The sequence below is a fragment of the Salvelinus sp. IW2-2015 genome, linkage group LG28 (genome assembly GCF_002910315.2).
Source record: "Salvelinus sp. IW2-2015 linkage group LG28, ASM291031v2, whole genome shotgun sequence".
In the NCBI taxonomy this organism is placed as follows: Eukaryota; Metazoa; Chordata; class Actinopteri; order Salmoniformes; family Salmonidae; genus Salvelinus; species Salvelinus sp. IW2-2015.
Genome location: NC_036868.1, coordinates 3,702,992 through 3,725,683, shown reverse-complemented (window position 1 = coordinate 3,725,683; position 22,692 = coordinate 3,702,992). Strand labels below are relative to the sequence as shown.

The following is a 22,692-nucleotide window of genomic DNA, read 5'->3' as shown; positions in this document are numbered from 1 at the left end:
CCTTGTGTTTCTTGGCCAGTTCTTGGCTGTTGTTTTTAAATATGAGTTATTTTGAAGAGACATGGAGATCGTCATATCTGACAGACATGGAGTAGTGCCCCGTTAACAGGTAACGGCCCACACCTTAAAGGGGTAGCAGAACATTTTTATCTCTACTAATGACTCAAATATTTGGGTACATTGTGCTTGATTTAGCGTGGAACAATCCAAAAATCTTTCATTAACTTTGAGTTATTTCTGATCTTTAACACGTTCATTGTGCTCCTATATTTCAACCTATGTACTCCTTGTAAAAACTTTCAGCATAGCGCCCTGAACTTTAATTATAACTAGCCTAAGCTGTATCAATCAGCATTTTGTGGCAGGGCAGACGCTTTGCTGGTTCTTGATGTTCATTTGTAGAACTGTTCATCTGCTTTACATCTATTGTATCTAAATGATTTATTTTAAGATACATTGTTTAAAATACTCCGGTCACACAATTTGTATTGAATTGAGTTATACACCACATTACTTATTCTGACTAGTAATATATTTCTTGTTTTAGAAACATTACAAGCATGCTCATCTGTTATTTGTCATTTCTAGTGTAATAATGGTWAAAAAGTGGCTGGTATATATWTTTTTTTATCTACCTGCAACAGTGGCTGGTGGACCAAAAAGTTAATTTCCCACTGTGATGTCACATGCTCAGTTATATGTACAATGGAACAGTTGTATGTGTATTTGAATATGAAAATGACAAACGGAAAGGCAAGCCGTAGCCTGACATGTAAATAGGTCTAACTACCAGCACAGAAGCCACAGTGACACTTTTACACTTAAGTTTTTTCATTTGATATCTGAGATGTGCTTCTCCCTAAATGTTACATTCTGTTTCTTTTTGTGGGGATAGGCCTAATGTGAGAGACACTGTCTTAGCTCCATCATTTGGAAAACTTGGCCATGTCATTGAGCACTGTTCGACATTGTGAATCACTACCACTTGAGAGCCCCAAATCTCTGGTGAATAACAATGGCTTCTAATCAGGCCTTTCTCTTTCCATCAGGCGCCTTTTCTGATGCATCCTTGCCCCTCTTCAGGGAATGGGTCCTGACCTTGCTGTGTCATGGGCACTCAAAGGGCTAATTCCCCCCAACAAAACCCTCTTGATTGAGGATGAGGAGTGAAACATCTCCACAGAAGCTGTGTTGAACGGAGGCCTTTGTCTCGGCCGAGCACTTTGTATCATTGAAATTCACCAGCGTTGACAAAGTAGCAAGCCGAAAATGTTTTCTTTGTATGGGCGTCCAAGCACTCCCGCACTTTCAACTTTGCTTGTCAATTTGTCAGATCATTCCCATTTCTCAGTCAGTCAGTTCATTTAAGATTACTGTAATTGTTTTTGTAATCCAAGTCAACATGGTATCTGAATGGGATGAGGCATGGACAAAGCATGTTTGCCTGAAGTTGGCATGAATTGTGATCGATGGGCTAGCTTAGTTTTCTGTGTAACAACTACCGAGCAGCCCATATGCTGAGTATAGTTTGATGATGGTGGTGACAAAGAGTTGCTTCTATTTTGCTTGTCATTATTCCTACCATGAAACTAGCCTGCGACCAGGTCCTGTACACTTTGTTGAGTGTGCTGCCAAATGTACAGGACTCACAACTCTCATCCTTTCTTTGTCTTTTTGGTGATACAGTACTGTTGTGGTTAGCCTAGGCTGTACATAATGTTATTTAAACAGTAGTAGGGTTGGATTTCATATGTCTGTGTATCTTATACCAGTTAGCTGTTGTCTTCATGTTAATATTGCAATTTGAAATCTGCCAAGAATCTATTGATTTGACACTTGATAAACACCATTTCCTACAATTTGTTTCAGGAGTGAGCGATCACTTGTGCCCTTTTTCAACAGGGTAACTCAAGCATGTAATCGTAGGACTGTGCTAACTTGACCGTTAATAATGTTTTCAGTGGGTATTCATCATTATGATGAGAGAATGGAACAATCAATGAAAGGTTTCCTCAGGGCTGCTGCATATAGATCAGATGTCATATCGCCTAGCAACGGCCTAAAGAGATCTTACCTTTGGCCAAACATTTTCTGTCTTGTCGTCGTGAAGACTAAAAGGGACGATCTCAATGACTCTTACAGACTTCATATTTATCATGCCATCAGTGTTTTWTACTGTTTGATGGCAATGACGCCATGAAGGCAAATTTCCACATTGTGTGGGCAATGAAAAGTTTATATTTGTATTTTCTATTCACATTTGCTCTACAATGCTAACCCATTTACCAGTGAGTTGTTTGCATGCCATAGCTAAGCCATATTCTGTTGTTTCATCGGCAAGTCCCAGTAGCATAGTCCACTTCTTGGGACTCATTTGGCCAGTAATCCCTTGAAAATGTAACTCGGCACGCTCCACCAACCTAGCCTTCCCACAGAACAGTAAATTCTAGCTAGGCACCCCTGAGCCTGCTAGCATTAGCATTACACAGGCCCTCAGTCAGCAAGAGCCTCCCAGAACCATGGGGGGATTCACTCACAATCTTCCATTGATTTGTCCATCTCTGTGGCTTTAGCTCTTTAGCGATACCCCAAAAGTCTCCCAGGTCTCCAGAGGGGTAGCTCTACTGTTATTAATACTCACCCTTGTCCAATTGAGTTAAATAACAAATTAAACTTGTTCGTTTCTTATGTGGAAGGCCTATTGTTGTCACCCACCATGTTAGCCAAAGAGACTCCATTAAGCGTGCTATCTCTTGAATAGTGTGCCAATGTAAATCAGCCAGGAATGAATGGAGTCCAAGAAAGTTCTACTTTAATGAGCATCAATGCTAAAGACTGGCCCATGTCCATTTTGAAACCAAAGTGGTGTGGTGTTTTTAGGCATTGACTTAATGGTGAAACATTCTCTCCAAGATTAGTATAGAATTTGCTAGATGTCAAGAGCACCTCTTTAGTGTTCAGTTGCTTTCCAATGTCGTGTTATGGTTGTGTGTTCTTTCAGCACAACATAGGGCTTATCGCTCTCTGACACTGGGGCTTTCACAAGGAAAAGCTATTTTTGGATAATGTGATTACACATAGTCTAATTTGAACTGGTCTTTTCCCAGCTTGAGAAGACAACTCTGATCCATTTTGTACTAAAATGTAGGCCTACAAGTTGTGACTTGCTTTTAGATGTTTGATATGATGTAGGCCTAGCTATGAATCCTCTGAAGTAATGTGAAGTGCAGTCACTGTGATGTGTCCACTAACTTCATTTGTGTTGCGTCTTCTCCAGTGATGGAATGGGGCGACGATGTAAGGCCCCTTTCTGAAGAGGAAGCCATGGTCATCGTCAACCACCAAGCCACAGGGGACGTGTGCACCCTCATGATGTGCCTGCAGGACAAGGGCACGGTAATGGACACCTCCATAGTTGGCATTAAAATGTAGCCTCCTAGACCAGGGTTTCCCAAACTCTGTCCTCGTGCCCCCCCCCCCCGGGGTGCTTTTGCCCAAGTACTACACAGCTGATTCAAATTATCAAAGCTTGATGATGAGTTGGTTATTTAAGTCAGCTGTGTAGTGCTAGGGCAAAACTAAATGGGGCCCCAGGACTGAGTTTGGGAAACTCTGTCCTAGACTACGAATCACTTCAAGTGAATTCAGGGATGAAACTAACAGATCTAGAAGTGACAGTTAAACATGTCCTTAAATGTAAGAGGTAGGACTATTTCTCAATACAAAATGTCTTCAATTGACTGGTACTGAATTGAACTCTTTCAACCCATTAGGGGCACTTGATTTGGATGTCTGGAATGTGGTTGGATTGTGTGTCTGGGGACCAACTTTCCCTTAAAAAAAAAAATCCTGCACTGAACAGATTTCAGGTCTACTGAGCGCAAACTTGAACATTGTGACAATTCGGTGCAACTTCCAGCGCATGTTTACTGTGAACACTGAGGCTGTACCCACTTTTAATTTGCCGTTTTAACTTTGGCCATAGAGGGCTACTGTGGCTATTTGATCATAATGTAGGCCTACCAGAATGGCCTACCATCAAAAACAATGGAGAAAATACATCCCTTAACATTTTAACATGGAAATAGCTGTTCTATCATTCAGCCTACAGTAGCAGCCTGTGTGTGGTGTTCAATGTAGGCGTACATTCCATGAGACTTTAGAAAGAAACATGTAGGGCTTGACATTAACCTGTTTAATCACTTGTCCTTCAGACTAAGAGGTGACTGAAAATGTTGATGCAAGAAACCACTTTACAAAATAAATGCATTATTATTCCCATAATATTATTACAGAGAATCAGACATGATGCTAGCCTCTGCCTATTGGCTACTTCGCTTATTCGAGCCTGTCTCAAAATACAACACTGCCCCTTTAAGACAAAAAAAGCTCTTTGCCTGACTCGCTTGTCAAAGATGCCTAGAAATGTACAAGTTTTGTGCTCTTGTAGGAAGCAATGACTCCCCTATTGCTGACTACAAATAATCTATAAGTGGGCTAATAACTCACTAACTAGCAAAACATATGAACAAAATGTGCATTGGTGGCTACATGCAGCTTTCGCTTTGATCTCAAAACAAGCTCATCTACTCACGACTGCTCATGCTGTAATTCCAGTCCAGTTGAAAGTAAATGGCACAGATCAATGTATGGCAATGGTCTATTTGCATGTAGGCTTACTCCAGCTCTGATTGTGTTTGCTGAGTATGGGCTGAGTAGTGCGTGTCAATGCAATAGAGTCCTACTCCGATGTGTTCTGCCTACAGCAAAATCTCTTGCATAGTTCATTGCATTGAAAGGGGCTAATATTGGTGTTGATTCAATCACAAGTGCCACAGGAAAGGGAAATGTTGATGGTGTTAACAGGGCAAACTCTAAAACAGTGAGGTAGGCTATATGATCACACTGGTAATAGATCCTTTGTTGTGTTACTTTAGGCACAGCTGAGTGAACACACATTTGAAATCATTTGCTTTTTATTTTTATATTACTGGGCTGATGGTGCCTGGCATCTGATGGTCAGTCTCAGCAGAAGGAGAGAGCAGCAGACTGAGGGTCAGCCTTTCATCCTCCCTCTGCTCTCCCTTTCCTCCACTGACAATGAACAAAAAGGGACACCTTCTTCCGGCTGATTGGGAAACTCGTGTCGCACTGACAGTATCAACTTTGCTGTAGCAATCTTTTATGCCTGCTACGTTACTGCACACCAGTGGTAAGCAATGACTTGATTTGCTCTCTGGACCTGCCGGGAAGGCAGAGTTTGGACCTTCAGACAGATAAAATGGTTCAACCTGGCAACAGTTGGCCTACCTGGCACGCAGGGCAGCTGATTGGGTGCACCTACCGCCAACAACCTGAGCTGAAAAAATAAATAAATAGGAACACAAGGCTTTATCGTTGGGTTTTTTACAGAAATGTTTGGAGATCGACCAGTCGATCGACCGGGCTGGTCATCACTGCTCTATAAAGTTAAGTGAAGTTCAATCTCGTGCTTCTCTCTGGGCTGATCCCGGGGGAGCTGCACAGCGCACTCAGGGCTATGGTCTGGGTGTGATATCCTGCTTAATATACTGCTCAAGGTGGGCTGATGGTTGTGTGTGGGTTGGAATATTCACTGAAGCAGTTCTATTCTCCAAGGGAGATAGCTATGCTGAGCCACAACATTATTGCATAATATTACTTATCAGTATCAGATGAATGATATTAATAATTAGCCATTGTATCAGCAGGACTAACTGACTATCCAGTATCCACAGTGACACACACTACCTGGAATGTGTTTGGCAAAGATAAGATATCGTCATTTGTGACTTGCATATTTACCCAAAATGACAGTTCTACTGTGTGAAAGTAAATAATTGGTAAGGTAAAAGGACAGAAGCGATGATGACCAAAGACTTGAGCCTGGAGTTCAAATCCAGTGGTATTTCTTTGTTTGTCTTAGGAATGTCAAATTTGCTAATTGAAGTTGTTTAACCCGTTTACACTCATGGGAATTAACCTAACTGGATAGGGCTAAATTGAAATGTTTCTTACAAAAGTAGTATGAAAAGCATATGCATAACCATGGCAGCAATTGAAAGGGGGCATGTATTAGACCAAAGGTGTGTACCCAACAGTTCACCTGATACAAGACTGAATCCAAACATTACACTGTTGATTTTATGTGCATTTTACATTTACTGTACTTTTCGCTGCATTTGTTGAAGATAAAATATTAAAATACCCTGGATACATTCAGTAACATGTTAAGACTATTCCTGGAAAAATGTGGGGTAGGTGCAACATAAGACCAAAAAAATGACAAGAGTTTGAGTGAGAGGACTAACTGGTGTCTCCAAGTGGCCACACCTCTCCAATGTGTGCATAGTTCCTAAGAAATTTCAATGCAATTTTAGGGCTCAATTTAGGGCTGGGCCTGTGCGATATTTAATTAATTTGATTATAAAAAAAATTGGGGGGCGTGATCTTCAGAATGACTGTATTGCACGAATCCATTTTTAAAACTTAAAAAAACATTTTATTAGCATTTTATGTCCGCTTGCTCTCATGTTGTGTTTTTGGTGTCAGCTCCTTCACTCCTTCTGTGATGTGTTCAATGACTGTGGACTGTGTGCATCTTAATATTTACACACACCAAGCCCCTCCCACTGCTACTCACAGCAATAAGGAAGAGGTTATTTCTTCAGCTCACTATTTGCATTTCAGTTTTGATCCAACAGAATTGTTCATATGGACACTGAAACACATTGAGACATTACTTTACTGTAATAGAGAAGTTAACCTTTCTAACAATACCATTTTTATGTCAGCTCCTCACATTGAGAGAAGAGCAGACACTACTAAAATGGGAGTATCAATTCACATTGATTCTGGAAAATGTATGCTCAGTTTGTAGCAGTACCGCTAGCCAAAGACTGTTATACTAGCTGTATTTTTTATAAATGTGCAATAAGAATAAAACAATTTATATATGGAATTGGCAACTCATTCTGAGAAATAAGGTAGGTCACTTGATTTCAACACGTGGACAGGCTAGCACGCTGTTCAAACAGTTGGAGACGGACAGAAGGATGTGTTCATAACAATTCAACTGTTCTACCTTGTTAGCTAGCAAGTAGATCATGGCAAAACATGACATGACAACATTTGTAACACTGTGGAGTGCTCCATAGAGCTGTGCATTGACATGATTGGTTAACGGTAGGTGGTTGCAGTACATCCTGTATAAACACAAACTCACTTCCTTGACAAACATGGACAACTTTGACGAAAGGCTATCAAAGCCAGTTCACAAATAATATGCATCTTTATGATACCTTGTGTAGGGATTTCAAAGATGTAAAAATTAGTTTGCACTCCTGGAAAGAGAGGAGGTAATGGGGATAAGGTCAATGGAATACAGGCCGTGGGGAAAGGACACTGGATTGATGCACATTCAACAAATCTGATCTAACAAAGTGGATATTTGTCAACTATGTCATGATTGATGTATTGTAACAGGCCCACAATGTGGTTACTAAAATCCATTTGGCTGTTTTCGCAGCATAACATTTATAAGTTGTCCCTTTTCAGGTTTAGACAAAGTGACTGCTAAATGCTAACTCCCGTTCGTATATGCTGGTAGCATAGCTAGCATACAGAAATCGGTGGTGGCAGTCAGTCGTTTTTAACTGTAGTGTAGTTGATTGACATGAACATATATTGGGGTTGATATCCATACAAGCATTATACTCCGATTTTTACCTCAACATAGTGTGAAATAGGCATATATACAATAGCCTACATGTAGGCAAATTGAGGGGAGGGGGGGTGCAATATGTAAGACCTTAAAACCTTCATCAGTTGCGCGTCATACAGCTTTGTTTACAAACTGTACGATGGCTCAAGCGGAATGTGGCAGATCTATACTGGTAACTAACCCCTTTTCACCTGTGTTGTTACTGTTAGCTAGCAGGCTACCAACTAGCACGGCAGAAAAGGCACACTGTTGTGACTGGATGCCATAGTGTTAATTTAATGGTATACTATTATCTGAAGAAGGAAGACATCCGACAGCAGTGGCTACGCTTTCATTTTGGATAACAGGCTGCACAAAAAATMGATCATGTCACGCGTGTGTAGTGCATATGTCGAGCGAAGTTGCACTGTCAGTTGGGGAGAACATTCGATGGGTCTTGCCAGGAAGCTAATCCTGAAGACGGATGCTTTGCCATCATTGAAATGGATCTTGCCAGCGATGACCATAATGTAAGTATCAAAGTTTTAGTCTGATGCTGTGGCTGTAATTGTAGCTGTTTTGATTTGTGAATGGTATATTTTCTGTAACACCAATGTTTTTTCTTCAACATCCCTAAGCCCTCTACGTTGAGTCTGAGAACTGCCAGCACACAGCTGACATGAAGGAATGTTGGCCACAAAAGGAGTTGCAGCGTGTATGGTACTTGTAATTTACCTCTGAAAATCATATTCTGACATTCCATTGTTTGTTTTTGTCTTACAGTTGATGTAGATTGGGGCTAATAATTTCCATCACCTTTTTGTCTTTCCACTATCATCAAGCTGTAATGATAGACATTTTAGAAAATTCAACATCTACTCTGTCTGCACAGCTTCCCAGGCAACCACCGCAGCAGGAATGCTGTGATAAAAGTATTTAGTCAGCCACCAATTGTGCAAGTTCTCCCACTTAAAAAGATGAGAGAGGCCTGTAATTTTCATCATATGTACACTTCAACTATGACAGACAAAATGAGAGAGAAAAAATCCAGAAAATCACATTGTAGGATTTTTTATGAATTTATTTGCAAATTATGGTGGAAAATAAGTATTTGGTCACCTACAAACAAGCAAGATTTCCCTGGCTCTCACAGACCTGTAACTTCTTCTTTAGAGGCTCCTCTGTCCTCCACTCGTTACCTGTATTAATGGCACCTGTTTGAACTTGTTATCAGTATAAAGAACACCTGTCCTGTCCACAACCTCCAAACAGTCACACTCCAAACTCCACTATGGCCAAGACCAAAGAGCTGTCAAAGGACACCAGAAACAAAATTGTAGACCTGCACCAGGCTGGGAGACTGAATCTGCAATAGGTAAGCAGCTTGATTTGAAGAAATCAACTGTGGGAGCAATTATTAGGAAATGGAAGACATACAAGACCACTGATAATCTCTCTCGATCTGGGGCTCCACGCAAGATCTCACCCGTGGGTCAAAATGATCACAAGAACGGTGAGCAAAAATCCAGAACCACACGGGGGACCTAGTGAATGACCTGCAGAGAGCTGGGACCAAAGTAACAAGCCTACCATCAGTAACACACTACGCCGCCAGGTACTCAAATCCTGCAGTGCCAGACGTGTCCCCCTGCTTAAGCCAGTACATGTCCAGGCCCGTCTGAAGTTTGCTAGAGAGCATTTGGATGATCCAGAAGAAGATTGGGAGAATGTCATATGGTCAGATGAAACCAAAATAGAACTTTTTGGTAAAAACTCAACTCGTCGTGTTTGGAGGACAAAGAATGCTGAGTTGCATCCAAAGAACACCATACCTACTGTGAAGCATGGGGTGGAAACATCATGCTTTGGGGCTGTTTTTCTGCAAAGGGACCAGGACGACTGATCCGTGTAAAGGACAGAATGAATGGGGCCATGTATCGTGAGATTTTGAGTGAAAACCTCCTTCCATCAGCAAGGGCATTGAAGATGAAACGTGGCTGGGTCTTTCAGCATGACAATGATCCCAAACCACACGCCCGGGCAACGAAGGAGTGGCTTCGTAAGAAGTATTTCAAGGTCCTGGAGTGGCTAGCCAGTCTACAGATCTCAACCCCATAGAAAATCTTTGGGGGAGTTGAAAGTCCGTGTTGCCCAGCAACAGCCCCAAAACATCACATGCTCTAGAGGAGATCTGCATGGAGGAATGGGCCAAAATACCAGCAACAGTGTGTGAAAACCTTGTGAAGACTTACAGAAAACGTTTGACCTCTGTCATTGCAACAAAGGGTATATAACAAAGTATTGAGAAACTTTTGTTATTGACCATACTTATTTTCCACCATAATTTGCAAATAAATTCATTAAAATCCTTCAATGTGATTTTCTGGATTTTTTCTAATTTTGTCTGTCATAGTTGAAGTGTACCTATGATGAAAATTACAGGCCTCTCTCATCTTTTTAAGTGGGAGAACTTGCACAATTGGTGGCTGACTAAATACTTTTTTGCCCCACTGTATCTCACATAAGCATATTATGAAAGTAGATAAAACATCTTATTTATCTATGTTATTTATCTATGTTACCTAACTAATTCTGATTCAGCTACGACACATACTGTAGTGATAGTAATTAATTTCAAGTCAATTGAGCATTTCAGGCACACATTCAAAATGCAAACATTGAAAACTTTTACAAAAAAAGGCAGGACCAAATATTTCAAATTGAGTACTTCAAAAACACATTGTGGAATGAGTAGATCTCTGCATCACAAATTGATAGCATCATAACCTACAACAGTAAATAAAATAAAATTCACTACCCATTTTTAACAAACATTTCTGTTTTCAAAAACATTACAGGCTCCTGGATCTCCTCTTTAACGATGTTACCCTTGGTCCAGCGCTGTATGTGGGGAAGCTGTGCGAGCTGTCCATCCCAGACCCCTGTTGCCCAGTGTGAGAGGCTGAGCTGTCATCCCAGGACCCCTGTATACCCAGTGTGAGAGGCCTGAGCTGTCCATCCAGGACCCTGTTGCCCAGTGTGAGAGGCCTGAGCTGTCCATCCCAGGACCCCTGTATACCCAGTGTGAGAGGCCTGAGCTGTCCATCCCAGGACCCCTGTATGTCCAGTGTGAAAGGCCTGAGCTGTCCATCCCAGGACCCCTGTATGCCCAGTGTGAGAGGCCTGAGCTGTCCATCCCAGGACCCCTGTATGCCCAGTGTGAAAGGCCTGAGCTGTCCATCCAGGCCCTGTATGCCCAGTGTGAGAGGCTGAGCTGTCCATACCAGGACCCCTGTTGCCCAGTGTGAAAGGCCTGAGCTGTCCATCCCAGGACCCCTGTATGCCCAGTGTGAGAGGCCTGAGCTGTCCATCCCAGGACCCCTGTATGTCAGTGTGAAAGGCCTGAGCTGTCCATCCAGGACCCCTGTATGTCCAGTGTGAGAGGCTGAGCTGTCCATCCCAGGACCCCTGTATACCCAGTGTGAGAGGCCTGAGCTGTCCATCCCAGGACCCCTGTATACCCAGTGTGAGAGGCCTGACTAGGAGGCCATAGCTGGATTTGTCTCCCACTACAATCTTGGGGTGACTGAAGCCTGCTTGATTGAAGCGGGTATATGGGTCACCCTCCACTCCCGCTCTCCTCCCATCAATCTCTGTGTTGGTTGCATTTCTTAAACCCTAAGTAATTAATTTACATGATATGTCACTTTTTTTTTTTTCTTTTTTTTTCAAGCATTCAGATTGGAGATGAGTGTTAAATTGTGCGAATCAATGGGGTCCTGCACACTGTAGGGTGGCCGGGTGCCTATATTAGGCTTATGGCTTTAATCATTTATGTCAAATGATGTCTCACCATTGTTTCTCACCTTTATTTCTCATGAGTGTTCATGTTGATACATTATTCGGCTATATTGGCCTATTGTAAATTATGAATTAAATGTCTGATAAAAAAATACAATTCCTGTCATTAATAATGATAATGAGGAGGCACCAATACATTGTCCAGTATACTTATTGTATACTCCTTGTCAGCCTATACAGAGAGAACAGTCGCTAAGTGCGTTGTTGGGGCTGATAGGATCGAAGGAAAGGGAGCGTTGCTCTCGGTTCAGCTTTTGCCATTCAAATCTTTCCTTAACCCCCTAGAGTCGATGTCAGCTCCACCACGGACATCTAATTAGGATAACAAAACAATTGCCATAAGTTCGTCAGTATAGGCTAGAGATGTTTTTTGTTGTTGCATGGGCTGTGTCTCACTCCACTGCATCTGCAAATGTCACCCTTCCCCATCTGCGGTGAATGGTTACAGAGCTAGAGCGGTGTTTGTCAGACAGACCATGAGACATCCCGTAAATCAGTCTTCTCACGAAAACGTCTGGAGCATCCGAACCTACAAACCCCTCCTATAATAACCCCTCTATGAAAAGATGAGACTCTCACGAACACAGGTTGTTATAAATGTTTTCACATTTATTCTAAGTTAAAAACAGATACCTTATTTAAAACAGATACCATAACTATTCAGACCCTTTGCTATGAGACTCGGCATTGAGCTCAGGTGCATCCTGTTTCGATTGATCGTCCTTCATGTTTCTACAACTTGATTGCAGTCCACCTATGGTAAATTTGATTGGACATGATTTGAAAAGGCACACATATGAGGTCCCTGTCTATATAAGGTCCCACAGTTGACAGTGCATGTCAGAGCAAAAACCAAGCCATGAGCTCGAAGGAATTGTCCGTAGAGCTCCGAGACAGGATTGTGTCGAGGAACAGATCTGGGGAAGGGAACCAAAAAATGTCTGCAGCATTGACAGTCACCAAGAACACAGTGGACTACCAAGATCCTTCCCAGAGCTGGCCGCCTGGCCAAACTGAGCAATCGGGGGAGAAAGGCATTGGTCAGGGAGATGACCAAGAACCCAATGGTCACATTTGCAAAAATTTATATAACCTGTTTTTGCTTTGTCATTATGGGGTATTGTGTGTAGATTGATGAGGGGGGGGAAACTATTTAATCATTTTTAGAATAAGGCTGTAACGTAACAATGTGGAAAAAGTCAAGGGGTCTTAATACTTTCCGAATGCACTGTATGTGGAGATAGTTTAGTCCCTAAAATAAGTGGTTAAATACTTGATCTATCTTATCTCTCAGATTTAGGACAGACACAGTACCAACTTTTGATTTTTTTTGTACGATCTGTTTATCCATGTTTGAAGCAAACGTTTCCATGGACTATTAGCTGTAAGGCCAAATTCTGTGTTTCATCCCCAAAAAATTGATACCTTAAGGCACATATGTCAGAGTCAAGGCCCGCGGGCCACATCCGGCCCGCGAGAAGGTTTTTTACGGCCCCTGGGATGATCTTGATTTATTATTAGAACCGGCCCGCAGACCGCAGCAAGCCGGCAGCCCGCAGATCTTTTACACGCACCAATACTACATTTCCCACAATGCAACGGTGACGCACCGAGCAGTAGGCTGCTTCATTTCAATATTTATTGGCACAGCAGTCGTCAGCATCACAGTAAAATTAACTTTCAGATACCCATCAAAAATGGCAAAACGGAAGGTGGACACTGAGAACCGTGGGTTTCAAAACAAAGGTGGGAGTCGGAGTATATGTTCACGGAGGTAGCTGGAAAACCTGTGTGTCTTCTGTGTGGAGAAAGTGTGGCGGTACTGAAAGAGTATAATCTGAGACGACATTATGAAACGAAACACGCGGACAAAAACAAGAATATGGACATGGAACAAAGGCCTACAAAGGCAGAGGAATTAAAACGAGGCCTCAAATCTCGACAGGCCTCTGTTCAAAAAAGCCAAATCACAAGGCCAGGCTGCTGTCAAGGCCAGTTTATTTTGGCAGAAGAGATCGCTAAATCAGCCCGGCCATTTACGGAGGGGGATTTCATCAAAAACTGCATGATTAAAGTTTGTGACGAAGTTTGCCCAGAAAAAAGGCAACTCTTTTTAAATGTGAGTCTGAGCAGAAACACCATTGCCGAGAGAGTAGACGAGTTGTCATCAATCTAAAAAGAGCAGCTTGTGAAAAAGGGAAAAGATTTCATTGCATATTCCTTGGCTGTGGATGAGAGCACCGACATTTCTGACATTGCCCAGTTGTCAATTTTCATCCGCGGAGTGGACTCCAGCCTAAGCGTGACAGAGGAGTTTTTGGCTTACGTCCTATGCATGGCACATACGGGCATGATTTGGTATGAAGAGGTGTCAAGATGTGTAAATGAGATGGAGCTGCCTTGGGAAAAACTCGTGGGTTTGACAACCGACGGAGCACCTGCGATGTGTGGACACAGGAGGCGGACTGGTGCGAAGATACGGGAAAAGATGCAAGAGGAAAACGCGACAGGGAGCTGACAGCTTATCATTGTATCATACACCAGGAAGCGTTGTGCGGTAAAGCCTTGAAAATGGAGCAATGTAATGAGCATCATCACGCGCACAGTTAACTTTATCAGAGCCAAAGGTTTGAAATCACCGCCAGTTCAGGCATTTTTCTGAACGGAGTTAGAAACGGAGCATGGTGATTTTGCCTTATCACACAAGAGGTGCGATGGCTAAAGCCAGGGAAAGGTGCTTCAAGATGTTTTCGAGCTTCGTGAGGAGATTTGTCTGTTCTTGGACAGCAAAGGGAAAGACACAACACAACTCCGAGACGAAATGTTTCTGTGTGAAATGGCTTTTCTGTGTGACATTATCGAGTCATCTGAAATGAATGAACTTGGCAGCTGCAGGGTCGGGATCAATGTCATCTCTGATATGTACAGTACAGTGAAGGCATTTAAAACCAAACTGACTCTGTGGGAGACGCAGATGCGGAAAGAAAATTTGAGCCACTTTCCAGCTGCCAGACCATGAAAGAGAAGCTCTCTACCAGTGCCGTTCCCGGAGCGCACAGTTGGCTGATAAAATAGGTATGCTTGCCGCTGACTTTCGACGCCGATTTGCTGACTTTGAAGCACAAAAGCAGGTTGGAACTGCTCGTAAACCCATTTGCTGTTTTTGACGTGGAAAGCTCACCACCAAACCTCCAATGGAGTTCTATTGACCTCCAATGCAAATGATGCACTGAGGGCAAAATATGCGGCAGTGGGTGTGCGGAGTTTCGCCCGTTTCCCTCCCCGCACAATGCCCCATGCTGCGCATCACAGGCTGCTCAACGTTGTCTAATGTTTGGCAGCCACATACCTGTGTGAACAACTTGTTTTCTTTGATGAACCTGAACAAAACATCACACAGAAGTCGACTTACTGCTGAACACCCACTCAAAAATTCTGAGGATTTCTCACGCTCAGAGCTTACCGCCGAACATTGATGAACTTGTGGAAAAAAGATGGGACACCACCAAGTATCACCCTCACCTCAACAAGTGAACATTACTGTAATCACATATTTAGAGTTTTTTACTCAGTTCAAGTTTAAAAGTTTAAAGTTTAATATTGTTTTCACTGCATGTTACTTCTCCTTAAACAAAGTGTTTGTTTTGATTAATAGATTTTTGGCAACTTATTTTATTGTATTTCAATCCAATTATATTTTAAAAATATTTCAGTGTGAGTGTATGATAGAAATTGTTAATTATTGTTTTTTTCTTTGAAGTACATTTAGCCCACGTTTTGCTAAATAGAAAGATATAGCTACTGATGGTGCCTTGAATACCGGTTTCTTTCATTTAATGTTCATGTTATGGGGATTTTTATATAAAGGAAATTTGTCTTTTGTGTCTGTTGAAAATTAAAGATTACTGACAGAGCCATAAGAAAATATTGCTTTATTTATCTGATCATATTGGAATATATTTGTTAGGTTTTCAGTAGGTTCAATTAGGTTCACTAGACTATATGCGTCATTTAAADWWWTTTCAATGAACATTCGAACAGTCCGGCCCTCGGCTTGTAGCTAAATTTTTTATTTGGCCCTCCGTCCATTTGACTTTGACACCCCTGCCTTAAGGGGTCCTAAAATAGCTAAATATTCCATGGTATGACCACAATTCCATATGCTAGCTTAGTAGAACCCCCCCCCATTAAATTGATTTCAAAATACTGAAGACGGATTGGCTCAGAGATATTACAACATATGGCTGCTAATATTGAGGCGGCTTATTCTAATGCTTACCCTATAAAAATGCATTATCCCCGATTTGGCACATCATTAGGCTACATATCATGAAATACATTGAGACAAATTACAGACTAGCCTACAAGTATCAAAATAGAAGTCATTTGATTGAACATTAAATATATTTCAATATGAATGAAATAGGCCTATAGCTTGCTGTTTATTTTAATGCAGTCATTTTGGTTTTTATTTTAAGCATCTTTTTATACTTGTTTTTATCAATTACAAATACATTGGCAACTTCTATATTTGTAGTCCACTGTTCTGACATCGCGGTCACAGCGAGACGGATTAACCATGTGATTCTATGTTATGGCAGAGATCTTCTATGTATTAAGTGATGCGGGAGGGCAAAAAAGCATCTAACGACGCACTTAGCAGTTCTACGAGTGGTCTGAAGCAGAAGTTAGATTACGAGCGTTTTTAAAAGCAACGTTAAAGGTGTAATGTGCAGAAATCACTCAGCCATTTCCTGGTTGCTAAAATCCTACTAGTTTGCATTGTGTAGAGATTCATTGTATCATCAATAACCCAAAATATAGTATTTTAAGCTGTTTGAAGCTGGTGTACAAAACCGAGGGTAAAAGATGCAAAAACAGAACTTAAGCACCGAAATATCACACATGGAACAGATCTACCGCTTCTTAGACTTGCTTTCGACACGTAACAGATCTATACATCACATTTCTATGTAATTTTGGTCAGGTCTCCCAAAAAGTAACATATTGCAACTTTAATAACGATGGTTTTGGGAAACAGCTCTGAGATTTAACAATGCTCCTACCAAGGTTCTAATGAGGAACTTAGACTTAAGATGCTTTTGGGAAACCGGACCCAGGTCATCAACGACATGTTGCCCATTGCTTACCTTGTCACCTGGCCTACGACCACAAAGGTGTTTCAAAGAGCTGTTAGTCAAGGCGAGCTCATGAATATACGCTCACCGCCTGTTCTTTTAGGCTTCCTGGTACTTAGCGATTCTGAGAAATTCTGAGCATTTTAATAGCATAAAAATATTACGAATGATGGTTTGGTCATTCAAAGGAAATTTTTACTTGGGAAATAGGGTGACTGTGTGGGACCTTTTTTAAGATGAATTGTCATAATCTAAATGGGATTTCTGTCATTCTGAGCACCATGGGTGGACGCCCTAATAAGGTTACATTGCATATGGGTCCGCTAAATTTCTCAACAAAATGTAGTAAAATGCTGGCGGTCAAATATCTGGCACCACATTTTCCTAATGGAAACCGTGCACACACACACACACACACACACACATACACACGCAGGGTCATCCGCACATTCACTCACACACACATCTTCATGTTGACTGTAACAGCTCTACTCGAAGCTGCTGGCTGATACTGTACTCTGGCTAGCCAGCAAGTATCTGATTCTCAGCCTCCCTCAAGTTTAACCTGAAATGATTGGCACATCTTGTGATGGGATGCGAGAACCCAGTCCCTCAGCCCTCAGCCAGTGGCTCTGTCCCAAACTCACTGACAGCGTCCCAAATAGCACCTTGTTCCCTATATAGTGCACTACTTCTGACCAGAGCCCTATGGGATTCCCTATGGGCCCTGGTCAAAAGTAGTGCGCTATAAAGGGAACCTTCATATCTCAGACGGGCCAATAAAAAGAAAATATTAAGATGGGCAAAGGAACACAGACACAGGTACTCTGCCGAGAAGGCCAGCATCCTGGAGTCGCCTCTTCACTGGATGACGTTGAGACTGGTGTTTTGCGGGTACTATTTAATGAAGCTGCCAGTTGAGGACTTGTGAGGCATCTGTTTCTCAAACTGTTTCTCAAACTCGTATGTACTTGTCCTCTTGTACTTGTCCTCTTGCTCAGTTGTGCACTGGGGCCTCCCACTCTTTCTATTCTGGGTAGGGCCAGTTTGCTCTGTTCTGTGAATGGAGCAGTACACAGCGTTATATGAGATCTTCAGTTTCTTGGCAATTTCTCGCATGGAGAAGCCTTCATTTCTCAGAACAAGAATAGACTGACGAGTTTCAGAAGAAAGTTATTTGTTTCTGGCCATTTTGAGCCTGTAAACGAACCCACAAATGCTGCTGCTGCTCCAGATACTCAACTAGTCTAAAGAAGGCCAGTTTTATTGCTTCTTTAATCAGACCAACAGTTTTCAGCTGTGCTAACATTATTGCAAAACGGTTTTCTAATGATAAATTAGCCTTTTAAAATGATAAACTTGGATTAGCTAACACAACGTGCCATTGGAACGTGATGGTTGCTGATAATAATAATAATAATAATGATAATGGGCCTCTATGCCTATGTAGATATTCCATTAAAAATCCGCTGTTTCCAGCTACAATGCTCGTTTACAACATTAACAATGTCTACACTGTATTTCCAATCAATTTGATGTTATTTAAAAGGYCAATTTGTTTTGCATTTTCTTTCAAAAACAAGGACATTTTGAAGTGACCCCAAACTTTTGAACGGTAGTGTACGTTTTCAGACCCTTTGCTATGAGACTTGAAATTGAGCTCAGGTGCGTCCTGTTTCCATTGATCATCCTTGAGATGTTTCTACAACTTGATTGGAGTCCACCTGTGGTAAATTCAATTGATTGGACATGATTTGGAAAGACACACACCTGTCTACATAAGGTCCCATAGTTGACAGTGCATATGAGGTCGAAGGAATTCTCCGTAGAGCTCTGAGATTGTGTCGAGGCACAGATCTGGGGAAGGGTACCAAAACAATTCTGCAGCATTGAAGGTCCCCAAGAACACAGTGGGCTCCATCATTCTTAAATGGAAGAAGTTGGAATCACCAAGACTCTAGGAAGAGCTGGCCGCCCGGCCAAACTGCGCCATCGGTGGAGAAGGGCCTTGGTCAGGGAGGTGACCAAGAAACCGATGGTCACTCTGACAGKGCTCCAGAATTCTTCTGTAGAGATAGGAGAACCTTTCAGAAGGACAACCATKTTTGCAGCACTCCCGCAATCAGGCCTTTATGGTAGAGTGACCAGACGGAAGCCACTCCTCGGTAAAAGGCACTTGATATCCCGCTTGGAGTTTGCCAAAAGGCACCTAAAGGAATCTGACTATGAGAAGCAAGGTTCTCTGATCTGATGAAACCAAGATTGAACTCTTTGGCCTGAATGCCAAGCGTCTCACCTGGAGGAAACCAGGCACCGCTCATCACCTGGCCAATAGCATTCCTACGGTGACGCGTGGTGGCAGCAGCATGCTGTGGGGATGTTTTTCAGCGGAAGGGACTGGGAGACTAGTCGGCCTCGAGGGAAAGATGAATGGAGCAAAATACAGAGAGATCCTTGATGAAAACCTGCTCCAGAGCYCAATAGGACAATGACCCTAAGCACACAGCCAAGACAATGCAGGAGTGGCTTTGGGACAAGTCTCTGAATGTCCCTGAGTGGCCCGGCCAGAGCCCGGACTTGAACCCGATCGAACATCTCTGGAGACCTGAAAATAGCAGTGCAGCAACGCTCCCCATCCAACCTGACAGCACTTGAGAAGAATGCTAGAAACTACACCAAATACATGTGCCAAGCTTGTAGTGTCATACCCAAGAAGACACTAGGCTGTAATCGCTGGCAAAGGAGCTTCAACAAAGTACTGAGTAAAGGGTCTGAATGCTTATGTAAATGTGATATTTTTTWAATATATTTTTTTATACATTTATAAACTTGTTTTTGCTTTGTCATTATGGGGTACTGTGTTTAGATTTGAGGGGAGGGGGGGAGTATTGAATCCATTTTAGAATAAGGCTGTAACGTAACAATGTGGAAAAGGTGAAGGGGTCTGAATACTTCCAAATGCATTGTACATATCTACCTCAATTACCTCATACCCCTGCACATGGACTCGGTACTGGTACCCCATGTATATAGCCAAGTTATCGTTACTCATTGTGAATGTATTATTACATGATTTACTTTTCTATTATTTTGCTAGTTTCTTTCTCTCTGCATTGTTGGGAAAGACCCGTAAGTTAGCATTTCACTGTTAGTCTACACCTGTTCTTTACCAAGCATGCAATGAATAACATTTTATTTAAAAAAGTTGTTTCACCCCAGGTTTATATGAACCTCCATCCTGGTGATCCAGTTGGTTTGTTCTTTTTGCCAACAACTCTGTGTTCATTCATTGCCAAGCCCAACATGACACTAATAAGAGTGGGCTTCTTACTGTGCAGTAGGGGACCTAGGCTAATAAACTAGCCTACATCTAATAAACTACATTTCTATCAGTACAACTTAAAGATCAATGTGATAGAGCTGCCTGGAAATGCCTTTGGTTTCTGCAGGCCAAGCCAGGCAGACGTCATACTGTGTAATATCACAGGGCTGCCTTACTGATACACCCCCTCTGTGGTGGGTAGAGCCAGTGGGGACTGAGCAGGGGGCTGGTGCTCCTGTCCTGTCCTCTCTCTCCAGGATAGTACAGTTCTTTGTTGAGGACGACTGCCAACCTCACACGCAGCCCACTGCCATCATATGGATGAGCCCCTGGTTTGGGGAATGAAGAGAGGGTGAATTGTGGAGGTTTTGAGGGTTAGGGTTTTTCTGGAGGAGGWGGAGAGCGGGGCGCACCAACATGATGATATGATCCAACTCATCACGTGCTTCCTCAGCCCAGTTATTCTCTTAGTGCTGAAAGAAGGAAGTGACCAAAATGGCAGAATGGGCCAAAGCTGATCAGCGGGGGCTAGGGTTACGTAGACTGCCTTCATACCTATGACTATATAGATTGTGTTTTTGTGTGTGCGCGCACAGACGCATCTTTGGCTACGTAGACTGTGTGTGTTTGTTTGTGTGTGTGTGTCCAGACCTATGGCTATAGAGTGTGTGACCACAGTCTGTTCCGTTCTGTCCTTTAGGTGGTGAGGAAGATGATGTGGTTGATGGACCATGTGTTCAAGTACACCAACTTCGGCCTGGTGTCTCTAATCCACGGGGACTTCTTCATCAGACAGGTGAGACAGACAGACTCTCAGAGACCTCTATCCATCTGGCTGGCTTTAGCTCGGCCGTCACCTGATGGTTGATAACTACCTAACTGCTCTTGTGATCAGATATTGTTTTATGTGGTCTGGCTGATCTAGCGGAAGGCTAATGCCACAGCGTCCGGCACACACATCTACAGTGTCGGCATAGGTTTGAATCAGGCCTTCTACCCTCTGGCAACCTCTATCCATCTTTCCACACTGTCATCGTCTCTATCTAAAAATGTGTTTTATATTTTCACCAATGTTTGTATTTGTCCCATAGGTTAGCATTTTATTACCTACCACACACACACACACACACTTTTACCTACCACTCACACTTTACCTACTTTATTACCTACCTACCACACACACACACACACTTTTACCTACCACACACACTTTACCTACTTTATTACCTACCACACACATATACACTATTACCTACCACACACACTTTACCTACTTACACACACATACACTTTATTACCTACCACACACACTTTACCTACTTACACACACATACACTTTATTACCTACCACACACACACACTCATTACACATGCACTCCAACTGAGCAGTATATCAGCGCAGCAGGAAGGAAACTGCTACAGCCTCCTCTTCTAACAGGGACACAGCCACGCAGGAAACGGCTACAGCCTCCTCTTCTAACAGGGACACAGCCACGCAGGAAACGGCTACAGCCTCCTCTTCTAACAGGGAACAGCCAGGCAGGAAACGGCTACAGCCTCCACCTCCTAACAGGGAACAGCCAGGCAGGAAACGGCTACAGCCTCCACCTCCTAACAGGGAACAGCCAGGCAGGCCCAGTGGACAGTAGAGCAGTGTTATGGTACCGTACAGTAGTCTAGCCCCATGGCCTGGAGTGACCCAGCCTGCAGTGTGGGAGCAGCTGGAAGACAACAGAACAGAGAGCAGTGTTCTGCCTGGGGGACGAACCGACAGGCGGAGAGAGAAGACAGAGAGGCAGGCAGACAGATGGACGGGGACAGACGGACAGTAGCGATGAGGGGGAATGGATAGTTAGATATCGCAATATTATTTTGGATAATATATCYATAATTTGACTCCCAAGTATTGAGTTGTAAAAATAATCATAAAGTAAATGCGCCAAAACTCTGATATTTTCAACCTTTAGCTTGTTCTCTATCTTCTTTTTAAATAAAGCCAACATGTTTTCAGCACTTATTTCCATGGTCTAACCAAAACTAATTATATCATGCTKTCTCTTGTCTCTCTGCAGCAGACATATAGTGAGCAATATGTTTGGGACATTAAATCGCAGTATTGAATCTCAATACATGTAGAAATGTGAGAATCGCTATACTTATTGTATCGGCAACTAAGTATTGTGATCGTATCATGAGGTCCCTGGCACTTCCCAACCTTAACAGACTGGGAGAACAGACAGACCGACGGGGAGAGGTGGACACAGACTGAGACAGACGGACAGGGGGACTGGTGCTGTAGAGAGGGAGAGCGCTGATTCAGTTACAGTGCCAGTTGCATGCTGGCCCAGCAGCTCCAATCTCCTCTGGCCTTCCTGTCACGTGGCTCGCATTCCTCTCTCCAAATACCTCACACTCCCTCACACACTGAACATCTGCACTGTTGGCACCACGCTCTTTACTTAGGCTGGACTGACCGGACTGGCATGCATCGCACGCACACAAGCATGAAAAGACAAATTGCACAACATACATAACACAACAGTAGACAGTATGATGCAGAGTATTTACATCTTATGTAAATATATGGCTCTGGTATGATGTATTACTACATAGTATGCTCTTTACTTGGACTGCTCCACATGGCACTCACA

General features: G+C 42.7%; 1 protein-coding gene across 1 annotated transcript in view; it reads left to right on the top strand.

Annotated features, from left to right (window-relative positions):
• Positions 1-22,692, top strand: part of lpgat1 (lysophosphatidylglycerol acyltransferase 1) — an 85,667-nt gene that overhangs the window by 31,436 nt on the left and 31,539 nt on the right. The window contains exons 3-4 of the mRNA XM_023974015.2: positions 3,278-3,396; positions 20,742-20,837. Coding sequence (XP_023829783.1) covers positions 3,278-3,396; positions 20,742-20,837 — 215 coding nt within the window. The remainder of the gene's footprint in view (positions 1-3,277; positions 3,397-20,741; positions 20,838-22,692) is intronic.